Source organism: Onychomys torridus, chromosome X, assembly GCF_903995425.1.
Source record: "Onychomys torridus chromosome X, mOncTor1.1, whole genome shotgun sequence".
Classification (NCBI taxonomy): Eukaryota; Metazoa; Chordata; class Mammalia; order Rodentia; family Cricetidae; genus Onychomys; species Onychomys torridus.
This window is the reverse complement of record NC_050466.1, coordinates 132638426-132663301: the sequence shown is the minus strand read 5'-3', so window position 1 is coordinate 132663301 and position 24876 is coordinate 132638426. Positions and strand designations below refer to the sequence as shown.

Sequence of the window (24876 nt, the reverse complement as noted above, 5' to 3'; positions counted from 1 at the left end):
GATGATGAGAAACAACTTTTAAGAGGAACTCCAACTTCCTTCCTCAGCTCTCTGATCACTCTTCTCTGTAGAGAAATTGACAGTGGTAATTGCTACCACTTAATTGGCAAACCTAAATACAAAGGGGGAAGTGGATGCTACAGTGGCAAGAGCAATACGGAAACATTTTATCATCAAATACAGGGAGAGTACCCTTATTTGATTGGACAGAGAGCCAAAGTACCAACTCAAAGAAACCTATAGTTAGCTGATTATGGTGCTCCTATAAATGATCTAGAAGGGATATCTACTACATTCTTATTTGATCTACATAAATGAAATAATTTAGGTTAAATGATCAAAAATCTAGCACAATTTGTAAAATGCGCTTCTCAACTGGTATCTAGATTTGTACCACTTTATAAATCCAGAAACCCTTGAATGAAAAGAGGAGGTTGGGTCAACTTAAGGAAAGATGCTGACACAATTTCATTCAGTTTCTATAGAGGACATGGCTCTTAGAAAGTGAGATATCATATGCTTAAGAAGTTTCTGACTGCAAGTTACAACTACTGGACCAGATGTGGTTAAAAAACAATTCTTTTATTGGTATAGGAATCAACTTTCCCCTTTGTATATAAGAAGGCTACTGATTTATTTGTGTTAATTTTGTATCCCACTACTTTGCTGAATGTGCTTATAGCTTAGGAGTTTTCTGGTGGAGTTTTTAGGGTCTTTTATGTACAGAAACATATCATCTGAATATAAGGATACATTTACTTCTTCCTCTCCTATATTTATACTCTCATTTTCAGGTCTCTAGACAATTTTCCCTGCTCTCCAGGTTTCAGATTACTTCCAGAAGAGGTTTTCAGAATCAGTTGGGATAATTCCTTAAATAAAATACCCTTCCATTCCTTTGTGTCTTTGTTTTTCTACACAGAAACACATCTGATTATGTTTCTCTGGAAAACTCAAACATACAAAAACATACATAGAAATATTTATTTTAGCTGAAACTTACTTTGAGAATCACTTAGTCATTTTTATTTTAAACTTTTCAGTCTAATATTTAATAAAATTAATGATTTTCTCAATTAATTAAAGTTAAAAATGAGATTTTTATTATATATATTAACATGAGATATAGTATTAAAAAATCTCATTTTAACTTATATATTAATTAAATATATATTAAAAGACTATTAATATATATTTGAGGATATTTATGAGCATTTAAAAAACAGTAAGAGAAATTACAAGTGATTGAAACATCAACAAGGAACTCATTTGTTGGAATTCTCTAGCTTTAATTGCTATTTTTACTAAAAAGTAATTTTTAAAAAATGTTGTGTACCAGGGATTTATTTCAAGGCATCAAATGGGCCAGGCAGCACTCCACCATTGAGTTACATCCCAGCTCTTGAAACTATCTTAAAATAAGAGAATAAGAAGCAGCAGCTCCTTAAGAGGGCTCCAGGTCAGTTCCTGGTTCCCAGCACACATATCAGGTGGCACACAACCACTTGTAATTCTCGCTCCAGGGGACCTTTGTGGGTTATATAACACGTTTCCTTACTAAAACTATTACCAGAAAAATCCTTTAGTACGAGGTGCACCTTAAGACACATTCCAAGCCAAGGAGAAATTATATTCTCCTATACAACCAGTATAAAAACTGCTTTCCTTAGTTCTTCTCTAAGACATAGAGATTTTCTTTTTTATCTTATAACTTATTATCTAATGCTCTTATTTTACTTTATTTTTTAATTTTTTTGGTTTTTTTTTTGAGACAGGGTTTCTCTGTGTAGCTTTGCACATTTCCTGGAACTTGCTTTGTAGCCCAGGCTGGCCTCGAACTCACAGAGATCCGCCTGCCTCTGCCTCCCGAGTGCTGGGATCAAAGGCGTGCACCACCACCGCCCGGCCTAATGCTCTTTTTTATACTGAACACACTGAAGGTAAACTACATCTATGTCTTACCCGACCAAAATATCAGATAGGTTAAGAGTTTGCCTCTTTTACTAAATCTCTTCTGTACTGAGGCCAAATTCTCTCTGAATTATAGGTCACTAATTTTATGTTTTTGTCGAGATAATGGTTGGTATTTTCTACTCTATCATCCTTGGTCATCTTTGAGTTGTACTCATGCATACAAATTCTTTATACTGGTGTAATTGCGAGGGATTGCGCATAGTGTTTGGCACAGTGTGGCAGGCATTTGAACTGGTGCATAGCAGTTTCCTTAACTAGTCCAGTGACAGCAACCACCTTTCCTCATCTTACCCCTGGGGTGGGGGGCCTTTGACAATACAATAGGGTCAGCAAACTATTTTTTTTTAAATGATAAAGGTTACTTAGTGAAAGCACACAGGTCAGATCTTCCTAGCTCTGAAAAACAGAATGCCACAAAGTTACCTACACTTTTATAAAGGAAGTCTGCAAAGCACGCTAAACCTTTTCAGTTTCTTACCAAGTCTCGTTGGTCCTCCTGTACCAAATCCATTTTGTGTACCAAGCAAAAGATTTTGGCTTCTGGAGAATTCTGTAAAATGGCCTCAAGGCATGACTGATAATAGTGCATGTCCTTTTCAAGTTCACGGCTCTCCACATCAAAGACATAAATCAGAACCTCCACATTTCGAAAGATGTTGTCACGCTGGCTAGTAAAATAGTTTTCCATGAAGTTGTCTTGTCTGACAGGAAAGAAAATCCAGATAGTAAACAGATCCTCTGTTCAATCACTCCTGTTTGAAATTTTCTTAGCTTGATCAAGAGGAAGATAATCTTATACTTCAATTCAAAGAGCAAACAACAGCCAAATGTGTTGAGCTCTATCTACCATACTCTACTTCAGAGTCATAACTTGCAATCCTGTAAAATCCTTGGCCTTTCTTCTTATGTTTTGTTTTATTGTTGCTACTGTTTTTGTATGTATCACTGGCTGAACTGGAACTCACTATGTAGACTAGGCTGGCCTCAAACTCACAAGGATCCACCTGCCTCTGTATACTTACCATGCCTGGCCTCTCTCCTTTCAATTTAAACACACTTACCTTCTGTTCATTCTTGAGTGGCTGATGTTTAACTCAGGAGTCTTTTACACAGTTGATCACTTTTTCTCATGCTACTTGTTTACTTCATCTAATTAATTCCACTTTCTTCCTTTAGATTTCAATCCAATCCATATGGCCTCACAGAAACCATCCCTACCTTGAGCCAGCTCACTCACTACAGGCTCTTTACCAACACATCCCTCTCATTTACAACACTTACCACAAGTGCAATACTACACTTATTTGGATGAGTTTTTAATTAACAGTGTTCAATTCTCTATACAACCAGATAAGGATCATCCTTGATATCATCTCCCACTGTCTCACAGCTTTTAAAATGAAGGGTGGTAAATGCTTAATGAACATTTGCTGAATAACTTCATGGTCAAAATTCTAAATTATATGAAAATGACTCCAATGATGACTTTTCAGCAAAATATTACTCTCTGTTCCTAGGTTGGGTGCCATTTTCCAAAAAGATCTCAACAGCTGCACAGCAATAAAACAGTAGTGCCATTTAGTGGTGTATATTGGGTAGTGTTTACAAATTTCTAATCCTACACCTTGCTAATTACAGCAGTGTAACCTTGGAAGAATCATAATTTCCCTAACTTACAGATCTACAAAACTGAATTTTATATTTTAGTACCTAAAAGCAAGGAACTTGGGTAAGTCTGTTGACATAGATTAGAGAATTGGAAGCAATTACCATGAGGGAAGACTTATATCCTAGGGTGTTAATCCAGCTGCTAGCAAGAAAAGAGTTACTTTTAGAATATTTAGTTCTTATATTATTCTGTCAAAATACTCACTGAGCATCTTTTGTAAGTTTGGAGCTGAGAAATACCCACCAGACAATAGCATCTATTTTGTAAGACCCTGCTTAATTGTCATAATAAACCTATGAGTTAGTTATTGTGCTCTATTGCACAGGTGAAGCTACAGCACAGAGCGTTTGAAGAATACACCCCAGACGAAGAACCTATGCTCTTAACCGCTGTGCATTACACACTGCTGCTTCAGCACAGAGATAGATGTTTATGACCTTAAGGTGGGCAACATCAGCACATAGGCATAGTAAGTGTACATTTGTGCTGGGGTTTTTGATGATTGCCTTGATTATGAAAGGAAGTGCTCTCTTACTCTTCCAACAATAGGAAACTTGGCCACATAATATATGCTCAGAATCCAATCTACAGTGATAAGACTGCCTAGAAGTAATTAATAAATGGCTGTGAACAGTCTGGTACAATAAATAATAGCTAAGAACTCAATACTGCCATCAGTCAACCTGAGACAGATTTCATTTATGCCACGGCAAAAGAGGGGTGATCTATCCCACAGTATACATACTTAGATGGAGCTTACATTAGCTACTTAAATACATCTTATACAGAGGGCATTTTGAAAGTTGTATAAAACACAGATCTTTATTAAATCAACTGACAGTTCTGAAATATTTTTTAGGCAGTGCATCTATGCAAATAATAGATATTCTAGATGTGTTTGCCATGCTGATTATATTAGATGACATCATTACTGCCGTCACCTTCACAAACAAGTAGGCACATAGTACTTACCCACCACAATCCCACAGGTTCAAAACCAGGTTTCCCAGAAATCGAACATGAGAATGTTCTACATCAACTGGAAGATAAATGTTACCAATCTAGTATCTGTAGTAAAGAACATTAAGATAAGAAAAATACTAGCCCAAAGTGGGAGTGAAATGCTCAAAGCCATAACAAGAAGGTGATTTCCAGCTTAGTCATATGGTTTAGTGGCAAGGTGGGCACCTACACTACCCTAAGCTAAGGAATTGCCTCTTGTGTCAGTCATTTTAAAATTTCAGTAGTTTAGTACCCAAAGCAGAAAACCAATTATAATATTAATGTTAAGTTTTACAAGCAAGACAGTGACATACACCATTTAACAGATCTTCCCAACTCTACCTTCTTTTACTAACTTCCCCACAAAAATTAAAGACAGAAAGCAAACATAAAACAAACATAAAACACAACAAAACTAACTCCTGTGCTGACTTCCTCTTCAGTTAATGACTCTATTGGTTTTTCTATTTTTGACTCCCCTGACATTCAATTCTTTTGAGTCCTTTTTAGTATCTCTTAATTCCATTCTTTATTTTATAATCTATCACCCAACGTCAAGGAGGGCCCTTACACCTCATGCCTACACTACAAGAAAGCCTTGGGGGGCAAAAAAAAAAGAAAGCCTTATTTACATTATATCATTCATTAGGCGACTGCAAAGTTCATCTTCTTAACACTACTTTGAACATATCACTCCCCATTCAAAACACTTTCAATGGCCCCTCCATGTTTAAGGGGGTACACTCAAGGTCCTTCATCCTTTGGCTTCCAATCTATCTTTAAAATCCCCAGATTCACATTTCACTTCCACTCCGTTGTATTCATAGTCCTCCCAAACCTACTACCTCCCCATCCCCCAACATATTTTACATTCAGGGGTCGCAAACTTGCTAAATCAGGCCATGTGAGCAAACCTATACCATTAAAGCTGGCTAAATATGAGGGTACATGTACCATGGGCTCACAGAGGTTGATAGTTATTCAAATCTTGTTCATTTGCTATGCAAAATATTGGCTCAGGTTTACTTTAACATTTTAAATAGTAACTTGAATTCTAGGTTTTTATGAAAATTTTTACAAGAGATTACTACTTTCAATTTTTCTAAAACAATGTGCATGCTAAAGAAAGCACGTCTATAGGCCTTATCCAGCACACGGGCTGTCTATTTGCGACCTCTGCTTAATTGCCTTTTCCATCCTTTGCTGCAAAGCACCACCCCTTCTTCCTTTGAAAGGTAATCCTAAAACCCAGACTAATTACCACCTCCTCCAAAAGCCCTCCTTGCCTGACAAAAATCCCACTTATCATTATCTCTCCCCCTAAACTCATTCAAACATTTACTAAGCAACTACTCTCTGCCAGGCACTAAAAACCTCAAGAAGGAATAATTTAAGATTTTACCATGTTAGTTCTCAAAGTGTAGCAATTTTGTTCTATAGAATTTATATGCTAGTTAACTCAATCACATTGTAATAGTTTGTCTATCCCCAAGCTGTTACCTAAACTAACTGCTGTCTACTTTTGTATGATTTTATCTTCTCATAATTATAGACACAAAGCATCCATGATAAAGTAAATCATATAGATTTTTTAAAGTCAAATAAACTTTAGTTTATATGACAGTTCTATCTCTATGACTTTGGGCAAGTCATGAAAGCTAAGATTAGCTTCCACTTCTGTGAAAAAGAAGGAAGGAACATAGTAGTGACCTCACAGGACTGCTGTGAGGATTCAAAGAGTGCCTGGCACATAGCAGGTGCTCAAACCACTTCCCATTTCCCCTTTATTCCCCTCCTTGGAAAAGGAGTCATGTCTTACATGTCTTTGTATTTCCACCAGAGTCTACGAGAGAGTAGGTGCTCAAACTGCTATTAATTTGAAGACTATGTATACGGTCTAGGACTAAAAAAAAGGAAAGAAGGGCTACTGAGAAAGGGAAAGACAATGACAAAAGTGACAGGATTCACTGACTTTCAGACATGGGGCATACGGGACAGAAAGGGGTTTCTACTCCCATATCACAGTTCTCATCAAGTGGCTAAAGGCCCCATTGCCAAATCCAGTAGACGTTTTAGTCCGTCTTTACTTTCTGCAGCGTGACACTGTTGACTACTCTCAAAAGGAATTCTGTTCTCTTGGTCTCTGGTATCAAATCTACAAACTGTCTGCAAGACCCTCCCTCATGGGCTCCTATTCTTCTTTCTGTCCCTTAAATGTCCTGGTTCTTTGGGACTCCAACAGTGGCCACCTTCTCATCAAAATATTTTCCCCAAGGTAACTGTCACAATATTACATTTATCATTTGGATACAAACTAGGTAACACTAGTGCAGATTTCTCTACTATTTTTCTGACTCATATACTGTATGTCTGTACTGTGAGTTTCCCAATATAACTCATCTCTCCTTTCAGCCTAACAAATCTGTTCCCCTTTCAGTTTTCTCCATCTTGGTGAATTTAACCAGCTGTCTAATCTAAAACCTCTCATTCTCCAGTCTTCTTTTCCCTCACAATTCTCTCCAAGTTTCCCAGAAAGTCCTGCTGACCCAGTAGCTTCGTACCATATCTACTACCACTACCCTAGTCCAAATCAAGCCCCTGCCATCTCTTCAAGTTTTTTTTTTTTAATTATAGAAATTTACTTCTAACAGTTACAAAATCTTGAAAGTTCTGAGATCCAGCCATCAGCAGAGTGTGGATGTAGTGAAAACAAGTGCTCTGGCTTATCGATGGTACCTGTTTCTACCCTTGCATCACTTTAGTCTGCTGTCCACACTACAGATATAGTGACGCCTCCAAGTCGCTGAGATTTCTACCATGCTTTAAAAAGACCGTGAATGTGTATGCATAATTGTATACACTGAGAAGAGGGTCAGAATGGTAGCCACAGAAGTACTAATGGTGGTTCTCTCTAGGAAACCGGCTTGACAATGAAGAACAAAATAGACTTCTCCTATTTAAATGATATTTGAAGTGTTCACAACTATTATTTTGAATTAAAAATGTGGCTCTGATCATGTTACTTTTTACTGTTGAACATTCTTTCATAGTTTGACTATCGTTCTTGGCTTCTAAGACATTTTACAACTGAACCCCATTTCCTGCTTCCCCATTAAATGTTAAGCTCACCGTGTGTCCCTCTGGTTCTTCTATAGCCTTCCTGCTCTGTTATCATGAGAGCAACTGACAAGAGACCAGGGTTTGGGGAATAATATACACTTACGGGGCAGAAAGAAGAAAACGTTATGATAAGGATTATCTTTTTGTTAAAGCAGGGAGGGTGGTTAAAGATAAAGAAAATCATTACATAAAGAGCCAAGAGAATAGAATTTTGAGAAGATAGGAAATCTTGGAGCCATCAACAGTGTTTGATACTAAAATACTTCATAATCATTTTAGTGACAAATTTACCATCCCAACAAACACATTTTAACATCTACCTAATAAATTAATAACATCACCATTTCTTCTTTACTTCAAATTTCAAAATGCAGGGGGCTTTAAATTTATCAAAATAAAACTTGACTTTTTTCAGGAATGACAAACCAAGAAAACACTGACACATTAAAGTCAAACAACATTTTAAAAGTAGTTTTCTTTTTATTACCCTTAAAGAAAATCAGTAATTGCATCAAAGGGGACAACAAATAAAAGCAATGCACTACATGTAGTCTGAACTAGTCTACATGTTCAGCAACAAACACAGACTTTTCTTCAGTAGTGAGAAACCAATTCATGATGATATGCTAAAACATTAATACCAACACTGTTCATTGTATTTTTACGACCTTTAAGGAAATTTAGGAAATACTAACCAAATATTAGCAATCAACTTACTACTTGACATATTCTTAGAGGCAAGAGCCCTATCCCACTGAAAGTATCAGGCAAGAGACACTTCTAGATATATACTTGTTGAATAAATGACCTATTTTAATGAGTAGGGTTATATAATTTGCAACATTATATTTATAGTGATGATGCTAGATTATGTCAAAACTATTTTCAGCAGTTTCAATAATTCTAAAAATCTTGCTGTGAGACTATTCATTGGATTCAGGGTAATAAACCAACTGTATTGATCAGTCAGAAACGAAAATATCAGTGGTACTAAGAAAAGATGTTTCAACAAAGTGTATAGAATTTAAAACAAGAAGAAAAGGTCTTTCAGGAATTCCAGGAATTGAGCAGTGTAATATTGACAGGCTGTCACAATAAACAGAAGAGCACAGACGATTATCACAACTCTGACACTTAGTAGCTGAAAGTGATTATTTTTATTTATTATTTATTATTTCATCATCTATTAGAATAAAGGTAATATGAAAACTAAAGTAAATGAGAGCAGGCATAAAAGTCACAGTACTTCAATAAGCATCTCTACTCCTCTAAAGACACACCGATACTAGGCCTATCTATTTAATCTGGAAGAGAAAAAATATATGACATCAAAACACAGAAAAACATTTGGACAAGTACACTTTCTAAAGGCTAGATGCCAACTCAACAAGTGTAAAAAGCCACAGGAAACTATCTTGACCAACATTTTTGACAGTAACTTAGATACTTATCAAATATAAAACTGTAGATAACTATAAAGGAGAGCAAACACATGAGGTGAGAGAATAAGTAGCTAAAATAAAAATAGGAACCCCTTTTTATTATGCATAAGAAAACTGCAACCCAGTGGCTTGGATTCCAAAATAAAGGAACATGAGCCATTTAATGTAAGGATTCATTATTAAGTTCAAATTATGAACTGTACAAAAACCAAAAGATGTGTATGCTTTAATAAAATGTATGCAAAGATGAACTGGGGCTTTGATTATGATTCAGTAAAATGAACGGTGCTCCAAAACAAGAAGGTGGGGTTTTACCATGCTGACAGCAAAGTAATGCCCAGAACAAGAGATGTAGTAGGCCTGCCCTGCTCTGATTAGACCACATCTGCACTCATGTCTCATAAGAAAATAGAGACAAGTTTGAACAGGTCCTTAAAAACATTCAAAATTATGCCCAATGAGGAACCAAAAGTATTTAAGGTAAGGATAACAAATTTGGGAGGCAGGGAAGGAGTAAGATAAATTGAGATATTGAGTATTTGCAAATATTTGTAGAGAACAGACTAGAAAGAAAGAAAGAAAAGCAGACAAGATTCTATCTAGGAAATAGCTTTCTAATTACCAAGTTTCTGCTCAAGTTATGAAGTCTACACTAGACACCAAGCCCAAACAGAAATAAAGTTCCTTCTCCTTTGTATCTCAGAGTCTGAAGCATAATATGCTTGAAAGATGTTTATTATTCTTGAAACCAGATTAGGGCACCTTATAGAACAATGCTAACTTGCTGATAAAAGTACTAACTATGCCAGAAACCCAGACTGGACTCTCTGAAGGCTAGGCAGAGCAATGTCTTCCTCACCCAGAAGCCAAGACCAAAGGCAGACTTCAGAAATGCTTGGATGCTTCAGAATGACATAATCAGCTTCGGAGTAAGACACTCCCAGGATTCTTGATTCCTTGTTCTGGTAGCCATGATAGCCCCGAAGTCTATACTAATATTCTAGCCATAAAGGTCTAATAAGTAATTTCCCAACTCAGAGTAGATGCTCCAAAGAGAAGATCTAAGTGTCTAAAGAAGGAGAAACAGCAGAGTGCAGAACAAGTATACCTCTCACCTTTTAATAAGGACAAGGACTAACTCCTGCATTATTGTATGCTACTTACTGCCTATGATTTTCCCCTTTGTATAAAAACTTATAAACAAACACTGTCCCCACAAAACAAGCAGGCAAAGGGTCCCTATTCTTGTCTAAGAAACAGCAGGATACACAAGTTAGCTAAGAGCATCCCACTTTGCAAGCAACCTAGAAAGAAAAGCAGCTCCCAAGGACAGTGAGCAATAATAACCAGAATTAGGCCACGCATTCTGAGGAGAAATGCAAAAAAGGAAAGCATGCTTCAAAGCAAATTCATAAACCTGTGCATTCCCAAGCGTGTTATGCGGATTATTAATAGCCAAGGTCACCTCACTTTACAATAAGATGAAACATCTTACTTGTTGCACCAAGGCGACGAGTGTCTCTGGCAATATAATTTGCAAAGATAATAGACCTCATGCTGGTCTTACCAGATCCACTTTTACCCATCAGCAGCACCTAAGGGCAAAGGAAAAAAGTTAGCAATCTAGAGCAAATCTAGTGTAAAGGGATCCATTTCTCCTCTGTAGTTGGCATTTTACAGAAGTGTACAAATGACCATTATGGATACCTGCAATTAAGCTCTTCCCCAAATAACATTCCAAATGCTGAGCACTTACCTGCAATGAGTTACACATCAGTTAGCAATACAAAGGCAGAGTTTGTTATTATATATAATATCTTTTAAAGATTTTTTTTTTTTGGTTTTTTGAGACACGGTTTCTCTGTGTAGCCTTGCGCCTTTCCTGGAACTCACTCTGTAGCCCAGGCTGGCCTCGAACTCACAGAGATCTGCATGCCTCTGCCTCCCAAGTGCTGGGATCAAAGGTGTGCGCCACCACCGCCTGGCTTAAAGATTTTTATTATTTTGATTATGTGTATATGTGGAGAGGTATGTGCACATGAATGCAAGTATCTACAGAAGTCAGAGACGTGAGGTCCCCTAGAACTTGTAATGACAAACAGTTGTAAGCCACCTGATGTAGGGGTTGGGAATCAAGCTCAGGTCCTCAAGAAGAGCAGTACATGCTCTTAACCACTGAGCCATCTCTGCAGCCCCTTGTCATTATACATAATATTTATTTAAAACTATGTTAGAAAAATTCCATCTTGCTGAAGAGATGGTGCAGAGGTTAAGAGCACTGGCTGCTCTTCCAGAGGATCCAGGTTCAATACCCATCACCCACATGGCAGCTCACAACTGTCTGTAACTCCAATTCCAGGGAATCTGACACCCTCACACGGCAATCACAGGTGAGACACCAATGCACATAAAAAAATTTGAGGGGCTGGAGAGATGGCTCAGTGGTTCAGAACACTGACTGTTCTTCCAGAGGACACAGGTTCAATTCCCAGCACCCACATAGCAGCTCATACCTGTCTGTAACTCTAGTTCCAGGGCTTCTGACACCTTCACACAGACATACACACAGGCAAAACACCAATATACATAAAATAAAAATAAATTAAAAAAATTTGAAAAAAATAGATAAAATAAATTTTAAAAAAAGAAAAATACTATCTCAATAGGAAACTAACCCTATTCTCCTATAATGCAAGGTTAGATATACATTGACCCGACTAGCAGAATAACTGAAAAGCCCCTCCTACTTCTCTGTTCAAGGTCAGTTTTTTTTTTTCACTCCAGCCCATGATCTCATCCCCTTCACGTACTTCCATAACTTCCTTTCATCAGTTTCTGTCTCTTCGTTTAACTTTGCTATGCCCTACAAAACTGGGCAGTTAAATTACACAAAAGACCATTTTTGGTTTAGCTTATCTACTGTCTTTACCTCCTGCTTCTCCTAGCCTGGAACTTTTGGCATCCAGTCACATTGAACTGAATGGCATAGTCTCTCTGTTTCCAGCCCTAGGGAGTCCTGACTCTATGGATTCATTCTGTGTTCTCTACCATCCTTTATTCTTCTTTCAGTGAAATCCCACTTATCCTTCAACACTCATTGGTTCAACAATCATTCCAGGAATGTTATTTGGAACTAGGGATGTAGCTCAGTACTAGAATATTTACCTAATACAAGTGAAACCCTGGGTTCAATCCCCAGTATCCTCCCCATAGTTTGTGACCCAAAAGCCTTAGGCCTGTGGTTCTCAACCTGTGGGTCAACAACACCCTCACGGGGTGGTTGAACGATCCTTTCACAGAAGTTGCCTAAGACCATTGGAAAATACAGATATTTACATTATGATTCATAACACTCGCAAAATCACAGGTACGAAGAAGCAAGGAAAATAATTTTATGGTTGAGAGTCGCCACAGCATAAGGAACTGTATTAAAGGGTCGCAGCATCAGGAAGGCTGAGAACCGCTGACTTAGGTATCTTGACTGCCCTCTAGTGGTAGTACTGTATCATTGCAGACCATAAAGCTCTGCAGTCCCTTGTTTTGGGAACTCTCTCACAGGACTGGAAGCCCTTGAAGGGTAGAGGGAGTAAGTATCTTTGTACCCTTTGTGCCCTTTGTATCTCCAGTGGCCGCCTAATCTATAACAAAAGCTTGGACTATGTTCATCAAAAGAATGAACAAGACAGTAAAACAAAAATACAACGACAACTGTGTGCAAGCAAGACCCTACAGACACAAGAAGGACACCTGTGAACAACGCCATACATCCTCCCGCTGAATGACAGTGTGTGAAACGCAATTCTGATAACCTTCTCCTTTTCCAATGAAAGAAACACCTATTCCCTCTTCTACCTCCAGTCCCCATATATTTTATTGAAATGTCTGATTACAAACAGAAGGAACATTAATGAAAACATACTGGACATGAATTTATTCAACCAGACAATTTATACAGCTTTACCTTACTAAGAAAATGTAACTGCATAGCTAGTCTAAAATTAATGTGGAAAATTTTCCCTGTCCTTTGCAAAAAAAAAAAAAATGTAACTGAAAACAATATCTTTCTGGGGATAGAAACTGATTCTTTAATACATGTAATTCTGGAATGATTAAATCAAATGAATTTTTGGCCCCTTCCTCCTTTCACAGTTCTTTAAGTTTTTCATTGTATCGAAGGCACAGAATTAAATTTTAGATGAAGTTAGGTTAAATATATTAGATCTTTTCATGAAAGGGCAAGGATAGTGATGTTTGAGGCTTACAGAGGGTTTACTCACGTAAAGTTCCTAATAGTCCTACGAGGGTTATGACCACTTTGCAAATGACACTGAATCCCAAAAAGGTCAAGAAATTTGCTTCAGAGCTACAGTCATAGGGATACTGTCTAAGTCCCAGTAAAAGTGCAAAGCAAAGAACATCCAATTCCTGCTAGCAAAACACATGTAACATTTGATCTGGGTTAAAGAATCAATGTGCACACAGAAGGTTGTCTAATATTTGAATATGGCCTGACTCCGTGAGATTAATTTTAGACAAAGTGAATCTGATGGTAAATAAAGGGATGAGAATCAGAAAGACCAGATTTCCTGAACTATAACTTCTTACCTTTTTCTTCATGTTTCTAATGTACCTAACACATCTTACCTTTTTCTTCATGGTTGCATTTGGCATTGCCCACCTGTAGATATAAACCAAAAGACAGTGTTTCCATGATCTAATTGCCTTAGAATGAAAAACAACAACAACAACAACAAAAAAAAAACAACACAAGTAAACGGAGAGAAGCAGAATACTGTTTAGAACAGCTAAGTGCGTAGGAGACCTCGTTTCAGAAGTCTTCATTTTCCTACATTATAAAACTGCGTTTATGGTCCCCGTTTCCTTCGTTAGCTCAAGAGATGCTTCCTAGGAAGACATATTTAGGAATATAAACCATTTAAATTTAAGATTTGATATTCTGTCATAAAACCAACGCAATATTCTGAGCACTTTTATAAACCAAACAATATTTTCATATTTAGATACTATTTTTTTTAATTCAGCTGCTTATTTTTCAAATCTGGAAGCATCTTTGGACCTTCAATCGTCCTTCCAAGCTGCAGTCCATTCATTAAAGGCGCCAAGTACATATAACGCAGCTCTCAAAGAGGCATATCAAAATATACGTCATTGGTCAGTAAATATCTGCCCTCGCCCTCTTTCTATCACTATCAAGGTGATATCACCAAATCACCTTCATAGAAAACGCAAAACAAGTCGGAACTGTCTCAATTAGAACACTACGCAGCAACCAGGAATCTCAGCTCCAGGCAAAGGGCTGTTTCTGTTCCGTTCTCCGGTTTTGTTTTCTATCACCAAGGGCATGATCCCAATCAACCATACTGGTAAAGTAAAGCAATTTATCACTGGAGGTTAGGGGTTCTTGCATTTCACCATACTCTTTCCAATTAGCACACCCTCCCTCCTAGGTACAACATAATACCCTTCACCCACCCAAGCGATCCTTCCGGTTCCCCGAGTGGAGGCTCCACTCTTGGGCCCAGATTCTCTTTCTCCGTCTTTTTCTCAGAGTCACATTCTTCCATGGCGCAACAAGTCCTTCACAGTGCCTTCTAAATCCGCAGTACTCTTTTCTTCTGGCTCACCTCCTCCACTGCCTATGCTCACCACCCGCGGCCCGCGGGGCCTGCTCTATCCCTGCCTCCGCCTTTGTCCACTGGGGGGCCGCTTTTCCCACAGGTTACCTTTACCGACCCGAACTTGATCTCCAGGCTCGGCCCCGCAGGCCAGCCCCAGGGAGCAAGCGATTCGGTGCGTGCAAAGGAAGAGATGGAGGGCAAGGTGGATGAGGAGTTGGTCCTGACTTTGGGCCTCACTCGCCAAGGTCTCAAGACCCGAAGGGAACTTGGTCCTCCTCTGTGCAGCCCGCAAAGGCTGAGATAACGGAATGAGCTGACCGGAGCTGCAGAAGCCAAGCGGTCACCGCCTGGAGGCTCTTCACGATCTCGCCGCCAGTCAGAATCCGCCTGAGGCCGCGTTTACTTCCGCGCCCGCCCTTCAGGAGCACGAGCACCTCACCGCAGCCACGCTACTGCAGGCCAGGATCACGTGGGAACCTGCCGTAGTCCCAGGCTTGTCACGTGCTGCTACCCTGGGGGGCTGCAGTGTGTGTGATGGGGGGGAGCTGGGAAGAATACCATAGAGACTGCTCTAGGAAAGCCAGAGAGCCGCCCGCTGTCACGTGGCCCGGCCTCTCATTTCCGCGCCACGGGCCCTCAAGGTGGCCCGCAGGCGTTAGGAAACCCCGCGGACGTGGCCCCGCCCACTCGCTGCTCAGACTTAAAGGAGAAGGATGCAATTTCAGTACCTGCAAGCAACCTGTTTTCACTGCTGCTTATGCTTAGGGATGTGTGCAGAAAAGGCTATTGTAGTAACTTTTCCTTCCGTTAGTCCTTATGGCAGTTCTAATAATTAAAAAAGTTAATACATCGGGTTGGGGATTTAGCTCAGTGGTAGAGCGCCTGTCTAGCAAGCTCAAGGCCCTGGGTTCGATTCTCAGCTCCCCCCAAAAAAAGTTAATACATCTAAAGTGTTTTAAATAGTTTTTCACATAGAAAACTCTCAATAAGTTGTTATTGCCAGGACCAGACACACACACAGGGTTTAACACATTCACCACTTAACTTGAAAATATTGCAGATGTATTTTTAAATTTTCTGATTAACATGTAGTGCTTGTTCATACAGAATTTAGTGTGGAAAATAAGTTCTCATAAAAGACTGTATTCTCATAAGAAATTAGGAAAGTATAAAACTTATAACGGACCATGCTTATTATATTAGTGGAAAGAGACTGCCAGAAACAAGACGCCACTTAAGAATCTAAAGAATTGCTTCGGGAGAGCAGGAGATAGAGTAAGATGTGACATAAAGGAACTTACTTTTCATCTTAAAACCTTATGCATTACATGCAAATTATATATATATAAAACACATATATTTTATGTGTATACACACATTAGTTTGATAAGAAAAGGAGCTGGCGGTGGTGGTGCATGCCCTTGATCCCAGCACTCCACTCAGGAGGCAGACGTAGGCAGATCAAGGCCAGCCTGGTCTACAAAATGAGAGAAAGAAAAGGAAGCAAAGAGAAAAAGCCAGCCATTACAGATGAATTGGAGGCAGGCCTGGTCTACAGAATGAATTCCAGGACAGCTAGGGCTGTCTTGAAAATCCAAAAGAAAAAAAGAAAAGAAAGGAAGGAAGACAGACAAGGAAGCAAAAGTATTGTCAGCTCCTACCATATGAGATCCCATATGACTCCCTTTCTCCACAACTCCCATGCCTCATGAAAATAAATACTCTACTGTGAGTATTAGATCAAAGGACTCTAGATAGGAAAACATATTCCATGCAAATAGCCAAAACTAAGCTGGGATGACCACACTAATGGTTGATAAAAATGACATTAAATCAAACCTAAAACTCCAACTTTGAATACAAGTTATGAAGGAGACATTTTACAATGATAAACAAGTGTATCTATCAAGAATCTATAACAAGGTGGGTTTTTTTGCCTCTCAGGTCTAATTGTCAATATAAGAAAGTTATGAAAGCTTTTCAGTAACGTTCAAATCTTAGAATACATCCGGAATTTATACTTAGGGAAATTCTGAACATGTTGCAATGTAGGAAATTTTCATTAAATCTTTTTATATTTATGCAACCTTAAGTTCTTCATAATGAAGATAAAAAATCGAAACCTGGAGGATGTGCTGTTGTATAGCATATTCTTGAAGACTTAAGGCATGTGTCTTGTACAGAAACTAAGTCAGAAAATGTACACCTCAAAAAAATCTTCAAGAAATCCTTGAAACTGATGGGTTTCAGTATGCTTTAATCAAATGAAGAAAGCCAGAACCTACTGCTTGAAGAGCACTTGACAAAATATTCCACAAAGATAGCATACTCTTTAACTAGCAGATGTGCCTCAAATGTGCAGTGTCCTCCCGATATGCTGTTTTTATATGTTTCCCATGCTGCTTTAGAATTTCATGATAGATTTCAAACTGTCTTTGAGTCTCGAGTGCTCCAGTAAGCCACTACTTCCTGCTGCTCCTTGTACCAACCCAAATAAAGCTTGTTAGTTAAAAAAAAATACATAAATATAAATGTAGATGCACCAAACATCTCCTAAATATATGTAGAATTGAAGAAACAGACAAGTTCAAATAGCAATTATAGACTTAAATACTTGGTTTTAAAAGCAGATTAAACAACCATGGAGAAGATATATGAGAAAATGAACTTGAGAGAAACCGTAGACCACTTGGGCCAGACAAAAATATGTAGAATATTCTACCCAACAAAGTTGGAGATGTTCATAATTTTTTTTTACTTAACTAGAACATGTGAGCAAAGGTAGACCATATGTTTCACTAAGTCCCACAAAAGATTCTTTAAAAAAATAGCATTAAAATCATAAAAAGCTTTTCTGACTACAATGTAATAGTACTAGAAATCAATATCAGAGGAAACCCTGGACCATATTCAAATTTATGGCAAGTGAACAGCACACTCTTGAACAGCCACTGGCCTGCGAAGACGGGTCTTGTCTCCTTTGCACTTCCTTGGTGGATCCTTCTGTTGTTCTGCTTTCAGCTGCATTCCTAGTTAAGCTGTAGGTATTTTCTGAATGTCTATTGTGTGCCTCACATTGTTCCAGGCAGCAGGGTTAATCCATCTGGTGCCTATGTTTTGCTTCAGTCTTTTACCTTAGTTTTTGCCTTTGTTAGTGTCCTTTTTTTAAAATACCATTGGCATGGCTTTTCCTTTTGTTTTCTTTGTGTTGGGTCTGTATGTGAATTCATGTTTTCCTTTTGATAATCTTGATGCTTTATTTCAGTTTTACCCCTAGTGTTATCTGAATAGCTTTTTACATGTAAACCTGTGTCTATTAAATTATTACTTATTAGAAAATAACTTTTAACTTCCACTTGAAATGTAGTGAAATATATTTCTTATTAGCTGTTCTTCTAGCTGTTCTATTATATTTTCCATGGTTTTTCTAGTCTTCAGATTTACACGTTTAAATTAACTGGGCTGTTTTTGTTTTCCAGACAGAGTCACATTGTGTTGCCCAAGCTGGTTTTGAAGCTGTCTTCTTGCCTCAGTAGCTGGAACTAGAGGAATGTGTCACCATGCCCAGCTAAGCACACACTTTTAAATAATGTATCACATTGGTACTGGATTTAGTTTCTATCCTTGCCCTTTTGCAGAGTGTTGAGACCAGGCTCTATGTCCCACTCTAAGTTACTCCATCTTGCTGAAAATAGTGGTTTTCTAAGTAGCTGTCCCTATGTAGATCCCACCATCTGTTAGGCACTACCCATTGAACTCAGACTAATAAATATCTTATTCCTGGGACTAGAAAAGGAGGTACCCAATAAGTTTATTGGGAGTAAGCTGAGACTGTAAGGGCACATGGGCTTAATAAAATCCTATCAGAGAAACCATTCTCAAGAACTTATCAGACATATCAGACCATATGGGCGTGACTTCCTCTCATGGACCACATAAAGTGATGGACACCTAACTCTGTGATGGTGGGGTCACACATCAACCAATTATCTGATACCTGTGAGTGCATCTAGGATCAGCAAACAGAGGACTCCACAACTATATCTGGAGCTTCAACTAGGTTTGGAATCCTGCCATTGACACGGTCTACTCCACTGTCTATCCAGCTGTTTGCCTGCCCCTCAGAATTGGAACTCACGATTCCCTGCTCCCAGACCGTGGCTTGGTCCTTCATTTCACAGGTGGAGTCTGATTCCAGCAGCAATAGCAGCAGGTACCTGCTGGTGCTGGTCTAGACTATTATTTTATTAAGGAAGCCACTCTCCCGGTCTACTTATGAAACCACCACAGACTCTATTCCTTGTATTCATTCCGTAAACCATATACACATATAAACCATATACACATATAGATATATTTACTGTGTGCTGTGAGAATTAATCCTACTAATCAAGTTTGGGAAAACAAAAAGGAACTTACATTTGCCTGAGCCAGATTACCAGGATAGGTGGGATTATCAGACACACTGATGCCACTGAAACCTTATAATTTTAATGCTACTCAATAAAATACACAACAATCATTGTGGAGAGACACAAACACACTTGTCTAATTTCTAACATTGTGTACTCATTACAAAGGGGCATCACTCAGAAAATTAATTTTTAATTTTTTTCTTTTTTGGGGGGTGGGAAATGGGGCCATGCCAAGGTGTGCCTGTGGAGGTCAGAGAACAACTTTTAGTACTCTCACAGGGACTGAACTCAGTTCCTCAGGCTTAGCCACAAGCACCTAGACCTGCTGAGCTGTCACTCACACCCATCTTTCCCTTCCCACACCCTGCCAAAAATGATCTTTCAAAAGGTTAAACAGATCCTGCCACTTCTTGCCTTAACACTGTTTAGTGGCTTCTCATTTCTGACCTATCTTAAGTGACTTGTCAATTAGCTCTCCCATCTCTTCTCCCCAGGCCTGCCTAGGGTCAGCAGGTTCCAGCCTCGGAAACTGAGTTTCTTATTCTTTGAACTCTCTTAAATGTTGCCTCCAGGAAAAAGGCTGGGAAAGGGAGCTACATCAATGGATGTTCCTTTAAAAGAGTGAATTTGTCAGTCCCAGTTTGGAATACCATTCCCCCTGCTTTTGCAATGGCCCCAACTTTCTCAGCTTACAGTTAATATCCTCCGAGGTCTTTCCAGTCCACATTCTAGTAGAGCAGGCTAATCCTTTGTACCGCCAGTAATTATTTTCTATCATATGCTTTTCCTTTATTTTATCATATTTATTTTTCTATCATATTCACAGCCCAGAATGCGGGCGTATACTTGGTATTCACTGAGTACTTTTTCTAAAGACAGGGACAAATACATTAAAATAAGAAAGGAATTTCTGATTAGTAACAGAAAGAAGGAAAATATATGACAGCTAGTCAGTTCTTTAGCACCCTAAATACATCCGTGTGTTTTGAGAATGAGAATGCCTAAAGATTTGTAGAGGGAAAGGCAAGGAAGCCAGAGCACAGCTAGGAGAATTCTTCATGGAGAGAAGACAAAACTTCTATGGAAATCCTTTAGCTAGGCTAATTAAAAAACGACCCCTCCCTCCAAAGCCCTCAAATTGTAAAAGAAACAGGAGTTATTAGACCTGACAGTGAAGATTTTCCAAGGATTATAAGAGATTACTGTGAACAATTTTAGGACAATAAACTGAATCACCTTGACCAAATGGGTAAATTCTTGGAAACACACGAACTACCAAAAATGGAAGCATGAGGAAATAGACCATATAAACTAATCTCTAAAAAGTAAGGAGAGTGAATACTCAAGGATGTCCTACAAAGGAGAAATCCAGGACCTGGTAGCTTCATGGCTAAATTCTATCAAAAACTTAAAGAAAAAATATTCCTCGTCTTTCCCAAGCTATTCCTGAAAATTAGTAAGAGAGGAATATTTCTAAACTCCCTCTGGGAATAATGGGAGAACTTCATACATTTTCTATTTATTGAAATATACTTGCACGCTTTTGTGTGTGTAATTTAGAGAACAAAAATAGCTATTCACAGCCATGCGGTGGTGGCACATGCCTTTAACCCAGCACTTGGGAGACAGACAAGTGTATCTCTGTGAGTTCAAGACCAGCCTGGTCTACAAAGCGAGATCCAGGACAGACACCAAAACTACACGGAGAAACCCTGTCTTGAAAAACAAACAAACAAAAAACAACCCAAAAAACAAAAAAACAACGCCCCCCAAACCTCCAGAGCCTCTAAAGAGCACCAGACTAAATTTGTGCTTTACACATAGTAGTGCAAGGCTGAGAAAAGAGAAAGTAGTTGCTTATATTCCAACCACTAGTTGTAGGAAGAACAAACTCCAAACAAGTGCTGTTAAGCTTTCTTACTATGAACACCATCTTAATGTTACAAAGAAAAAAAGATTACCTAAAACAGAGTGGCTTTTGGCCCCAAAGACCCAATGTACTCCCACTTCTGAATGTCTAAGAGCCCCAAGACATAAAATTGTAAGGACCTGAAAGGGTCCATAAGAAGAAGCATTCTATTGATACATAGTATGAGATCTCATCTATGTAAAGTGTTCTGAGGAAGTGGTGCAAAGATGCTGCATTGGGAAAAACAGAGGTGCTGCTGATATCCCATACTAGTAGAAAGAACCCAACCTGTATCCATGCTTTCCATGGGAGAAAACACCCACAGAGGATTCAGAACTTCATTTTCCTCGAATTCCTGACATAGATAATGTAAGTAATGTACTCACCTGGGAGAGTTATTCTTGCTGATGAGATAGATGGGCCTGTTATCCCAGCTGCAGGATTCTAGCCTGAGTGTTGTATGCGACTTTTTCCTCTGGGAAGCTACTGAACTCTGGCATTTCTCCCTTGACGCAGTGTATTCCAAGAGCAGGAAGAGTGCTCAAATCAGGCATAGCTCCTCTCAGTCTCTTTGGCCTTGTGCCCCTGGCTGTTACTGTGATGGCTAGAGCCATGAGGTTGCTCAAGACCCCCTAGCATGTGCCTATGGGCAGGGCAGCAGTGAGAACCACAATATGCCCTATCACCACACCGGTAAGGGGCACCTGAGCATAGTATTGTGGGGAGGGATGGTGGAAATCTCACAAGCACCTGCATTTAGTCCTGGCCATGGTGTGGGTCTACATGCAGCTGGCCATGCCCCTGGGGTTACAGGGCAAACCTGATCTCTTGGTTTAGGAAGGTGGTATTTGCAATCCCTGCTGTGTTACAGCGCACATACCCTACAGTGCAAGGCGCTGAGTGGGCGTGGTTCACAGTCACTCTTATTGACAGATTAGGATTAGGCAGTTAATCCCTTACTCAGTGCAATAGGGTTCCCACAGAGGGGGGAGAATGCAGGAATTTCTGACCCATTAAATAGCCAGTTCACACAATAGCTCATTGTTGAGATAATTTAGGGCTCCAGCACCCTGGTGGCTCACTGGGAGATGATGTAAGGTCCTTTCCCAAAGCAAGGTTACTGTGTGTTTTTCACATTATTTGTAGTGGGCTATAATTATGTGAGGACTGGGACACTTTTTAGTAGGCTCAAGTCGCCAGCATCCACACTGGGGGAGTTTACTGGGAGTCCGCCTCTTCCCTGCAAAGGCAAGACTCCACCTCCTGCAGCTGTGAAGCTTGAGTAGCATATATGAGGGAGTTTTGTTTCTCTCTCTATGATATCTTAGGTCTGTGAATATATAGAAAGTTATTCCACCCTCTTGGTGATTTTCCCCATTGTGATTCATCTCAAAATGCAGCTATGGAAGAAGTCAGTGCTGAGTCCTTTTTAATTCATCCATCTTGATTTTCAAAGTTAAAACAGTTAATTTTTTTTTTGTCTCTTTGTCTGAATCCTCCAGAATTTGTAAACTCTTACTGAATATAATTTTGCTAATGGTAAGGTAACTATTGGCGTAAGAAGAGGCAACAAGAATCTCTCCTCATTGCTATCTGGATATAACTGGAAAGTTGTTATATTGTCAGGGTTTCAACTGCTTCGTCGTATTTGAGGTCGGAACTCACTTAATTTGATAAGACCAGGGTTTTAGAGACCTAAGATTGCCTTTCTGGGATCAGTGCTTCTAAAGCTCTTCTGAGAAAGCCAGAGTGGCACTGAGCTTACAGAGTCCCCACATTTTCAAGTATGCAAATAAAGTCACTCCCAGGTGGGCCCAACCAACCAAGTGTATTTGGGGGCTTTGAAAGAGAATTTTTCCTCAAATTTGTAAGTATTATAGGTGAAATCTGAAACCTGATAGTGGGTCATTGTGTTATCTAGCATCAAGAAATGTTTAAAGTTCCTTCTGAGAATCCACATAAAGATTGCTAGAAGAGAAAAGATTATTAGGCTGAATCTAAAGAGATGGCTGCTGTTATTTTGTGAGTAAGAATGACGTTCCCTTAGATTATTTGTGATTAAAATGGAGGGAAGACTAAAGAGGTATTCTGTATTTCTTTTTTTCTTTCTGGAGCTGAGGACCAAACCTAGGGCCTTGCGCTTGCTAGGCAAGCGCTCTACCACTGAGCTAAATCCCCAACCTGATATTCTGTATTTCAATGGGAAATTACTCATTATGTCATTTCAGTAGTCAAAAATTGAGCATTGTTTATTGTCTTTGAATTACCTCAAAACTCTTGTATTAGGTAGCTGGAATGTACACATGTCCTTTAGCCTCAGATATGTTGAGATCTCCCATCCCCAATTGAAAACTCATGTTTGCAGTTAATCTCAGTGTTCCTTTAATAATACAAAGCTGAGGCTTGACTTTTCCTTCAAAACGGTTGTTAAGGTGTGAAGTTGTCTTAATGACTGAGAGAAAAAATGATATGTGTGTGCAGGTGTGTGACCGGAAGTCAACCTCAGGTATCATTCCTCAGAAGCCTCCCACCATTGCTTTATGAGACTTGAATTTCTCCTGGAAACTGAGGTTCACCAGCTAGAGCCTCTGGAACTTCTGTTTCTACCTCCTCAGAGCTGGGAGGATAAGCATGCACTAGTGTGCCTAGTTTTTTGGGGTGTGTATGTGGGATGGAACTCATGTCCTCATGCTTGCATGACAGACACTTGATTGAATGAGCTATCTCCCCAGCCCAAATTGTATTTATTTTTGAAACTTTTCTTTTCTTTTTGAGGTAGGATGCTGTGTGTTCCAGGCTGGCCCTGAACTCACTGTATAGCTAAAGATGACACTGAACTAATTTTTCTGCCTCCAACTCCTGAGTGTCGGCCAATAGGTATGTGCAACCACATTAGTTTTACAAAGTGCTAGGGATTGAATCCAGGACTCTGTGCATGCTAGGCAACTACTTTACCAACTGATGTATATCCTAAGCCATCCTTGTTCTTTTTTATTTTTTTTTGGTTTTTCGAGACAAGGTTTCTCTGTGTAGCTTTGTGCCTTTCCTGGATCTTTCTCTGTAGACCAGGCTGGCCTCGAACTCACAGAGATCCGCCTGCCTCTGCCTCCCGAGTGCTGGGATTAAAGGCATGCGCCACCACCGCCCGGCCTCTTGTTCATTTTGTATTTGTGTTAGATTCACGTTTTACCTATTCTGAAGCTCACATTTTAATAAACTAAATAAATAAGTTTTAGAATTGTTGTGAAATAGTTCAGAATTTACTTTGCAATATTATACTCTTTTGGGCCATTTCCATTTTGTATGATTGCTACATGCCTATTTACTGTCCAGATAATAGAATTATAGAATTGAAACTTTTTTCCTCATTAAAGCATTCACATGACCTAAAGGAGCTACTATGAGACCTTCTAGCTGTTTTAGAAGGATAATTGGGTCAAAATCTTATCTTTCTCTATTTTGTCCATAACAGGCTCAACAAGGAGCCTAGATATTTTCATTCCTAGGGCAAAGAGAGAAGCCAGCTACTGGGCCAGTGTGACCTGTAGGCAAGAATACGTAATTATGTGTGTGGTAATAAATTCTGAGGAAGAATAAATATGTATCATGTAGCAGGCCACTTCAGATAACTTCTCCCATGTACTGTAATCTCCAGAAGTTCATTTTATTTCCATTTCACAGGTGGCGAGAAAGGGGTTTTCAAATA

General features: G+C 39.1%; 1 protein-coding gene across 2 annotated transcripts in view; it reads right to left on the bottom strand.

Annotated features, from left to right (window-relative positions):
- The window catches only part of Rragb (Ras related GTP binding B), a 30292-nt gene extending 14799 nt beyond the window's left edge, over positions 1-15493 (bottom strand). Inside the window, exons 1-6 of one of the 2 annotated variants that reach the window (XM_036174222.1) lie at positions 14701-15491; positions 13852-13885; positions 10703-10802; positions 6465-6548; positions 4616-4682; positions 2453-2675 (exon numbers count right to left, since the gene is read on the bottom strand). In XM_036174222.1, coding sequence (XP_036030115.1) covers positions 2453-2675; positions 4616-4682; positions 6465-6548; positions 10703-10802; positions 13852-13885; positions 14701-14792 — 600 coding nt within the window. In that variant the 5' untranslated portion in view covers positions 14793-15491. Of the gene's footprint in view, positions 1-2452; positions 2676-4615; positions 4683-6464; positions 6549-10702; positions 10803-13851; positions 13886-14700 lie in introns of both variants that reach the window. The other variant, XM_036174223.1, reaches the window with a different exon arrangement.
- Between the last annotated feature and the right edge of the window lie 9383 nt (positions 15494-24876).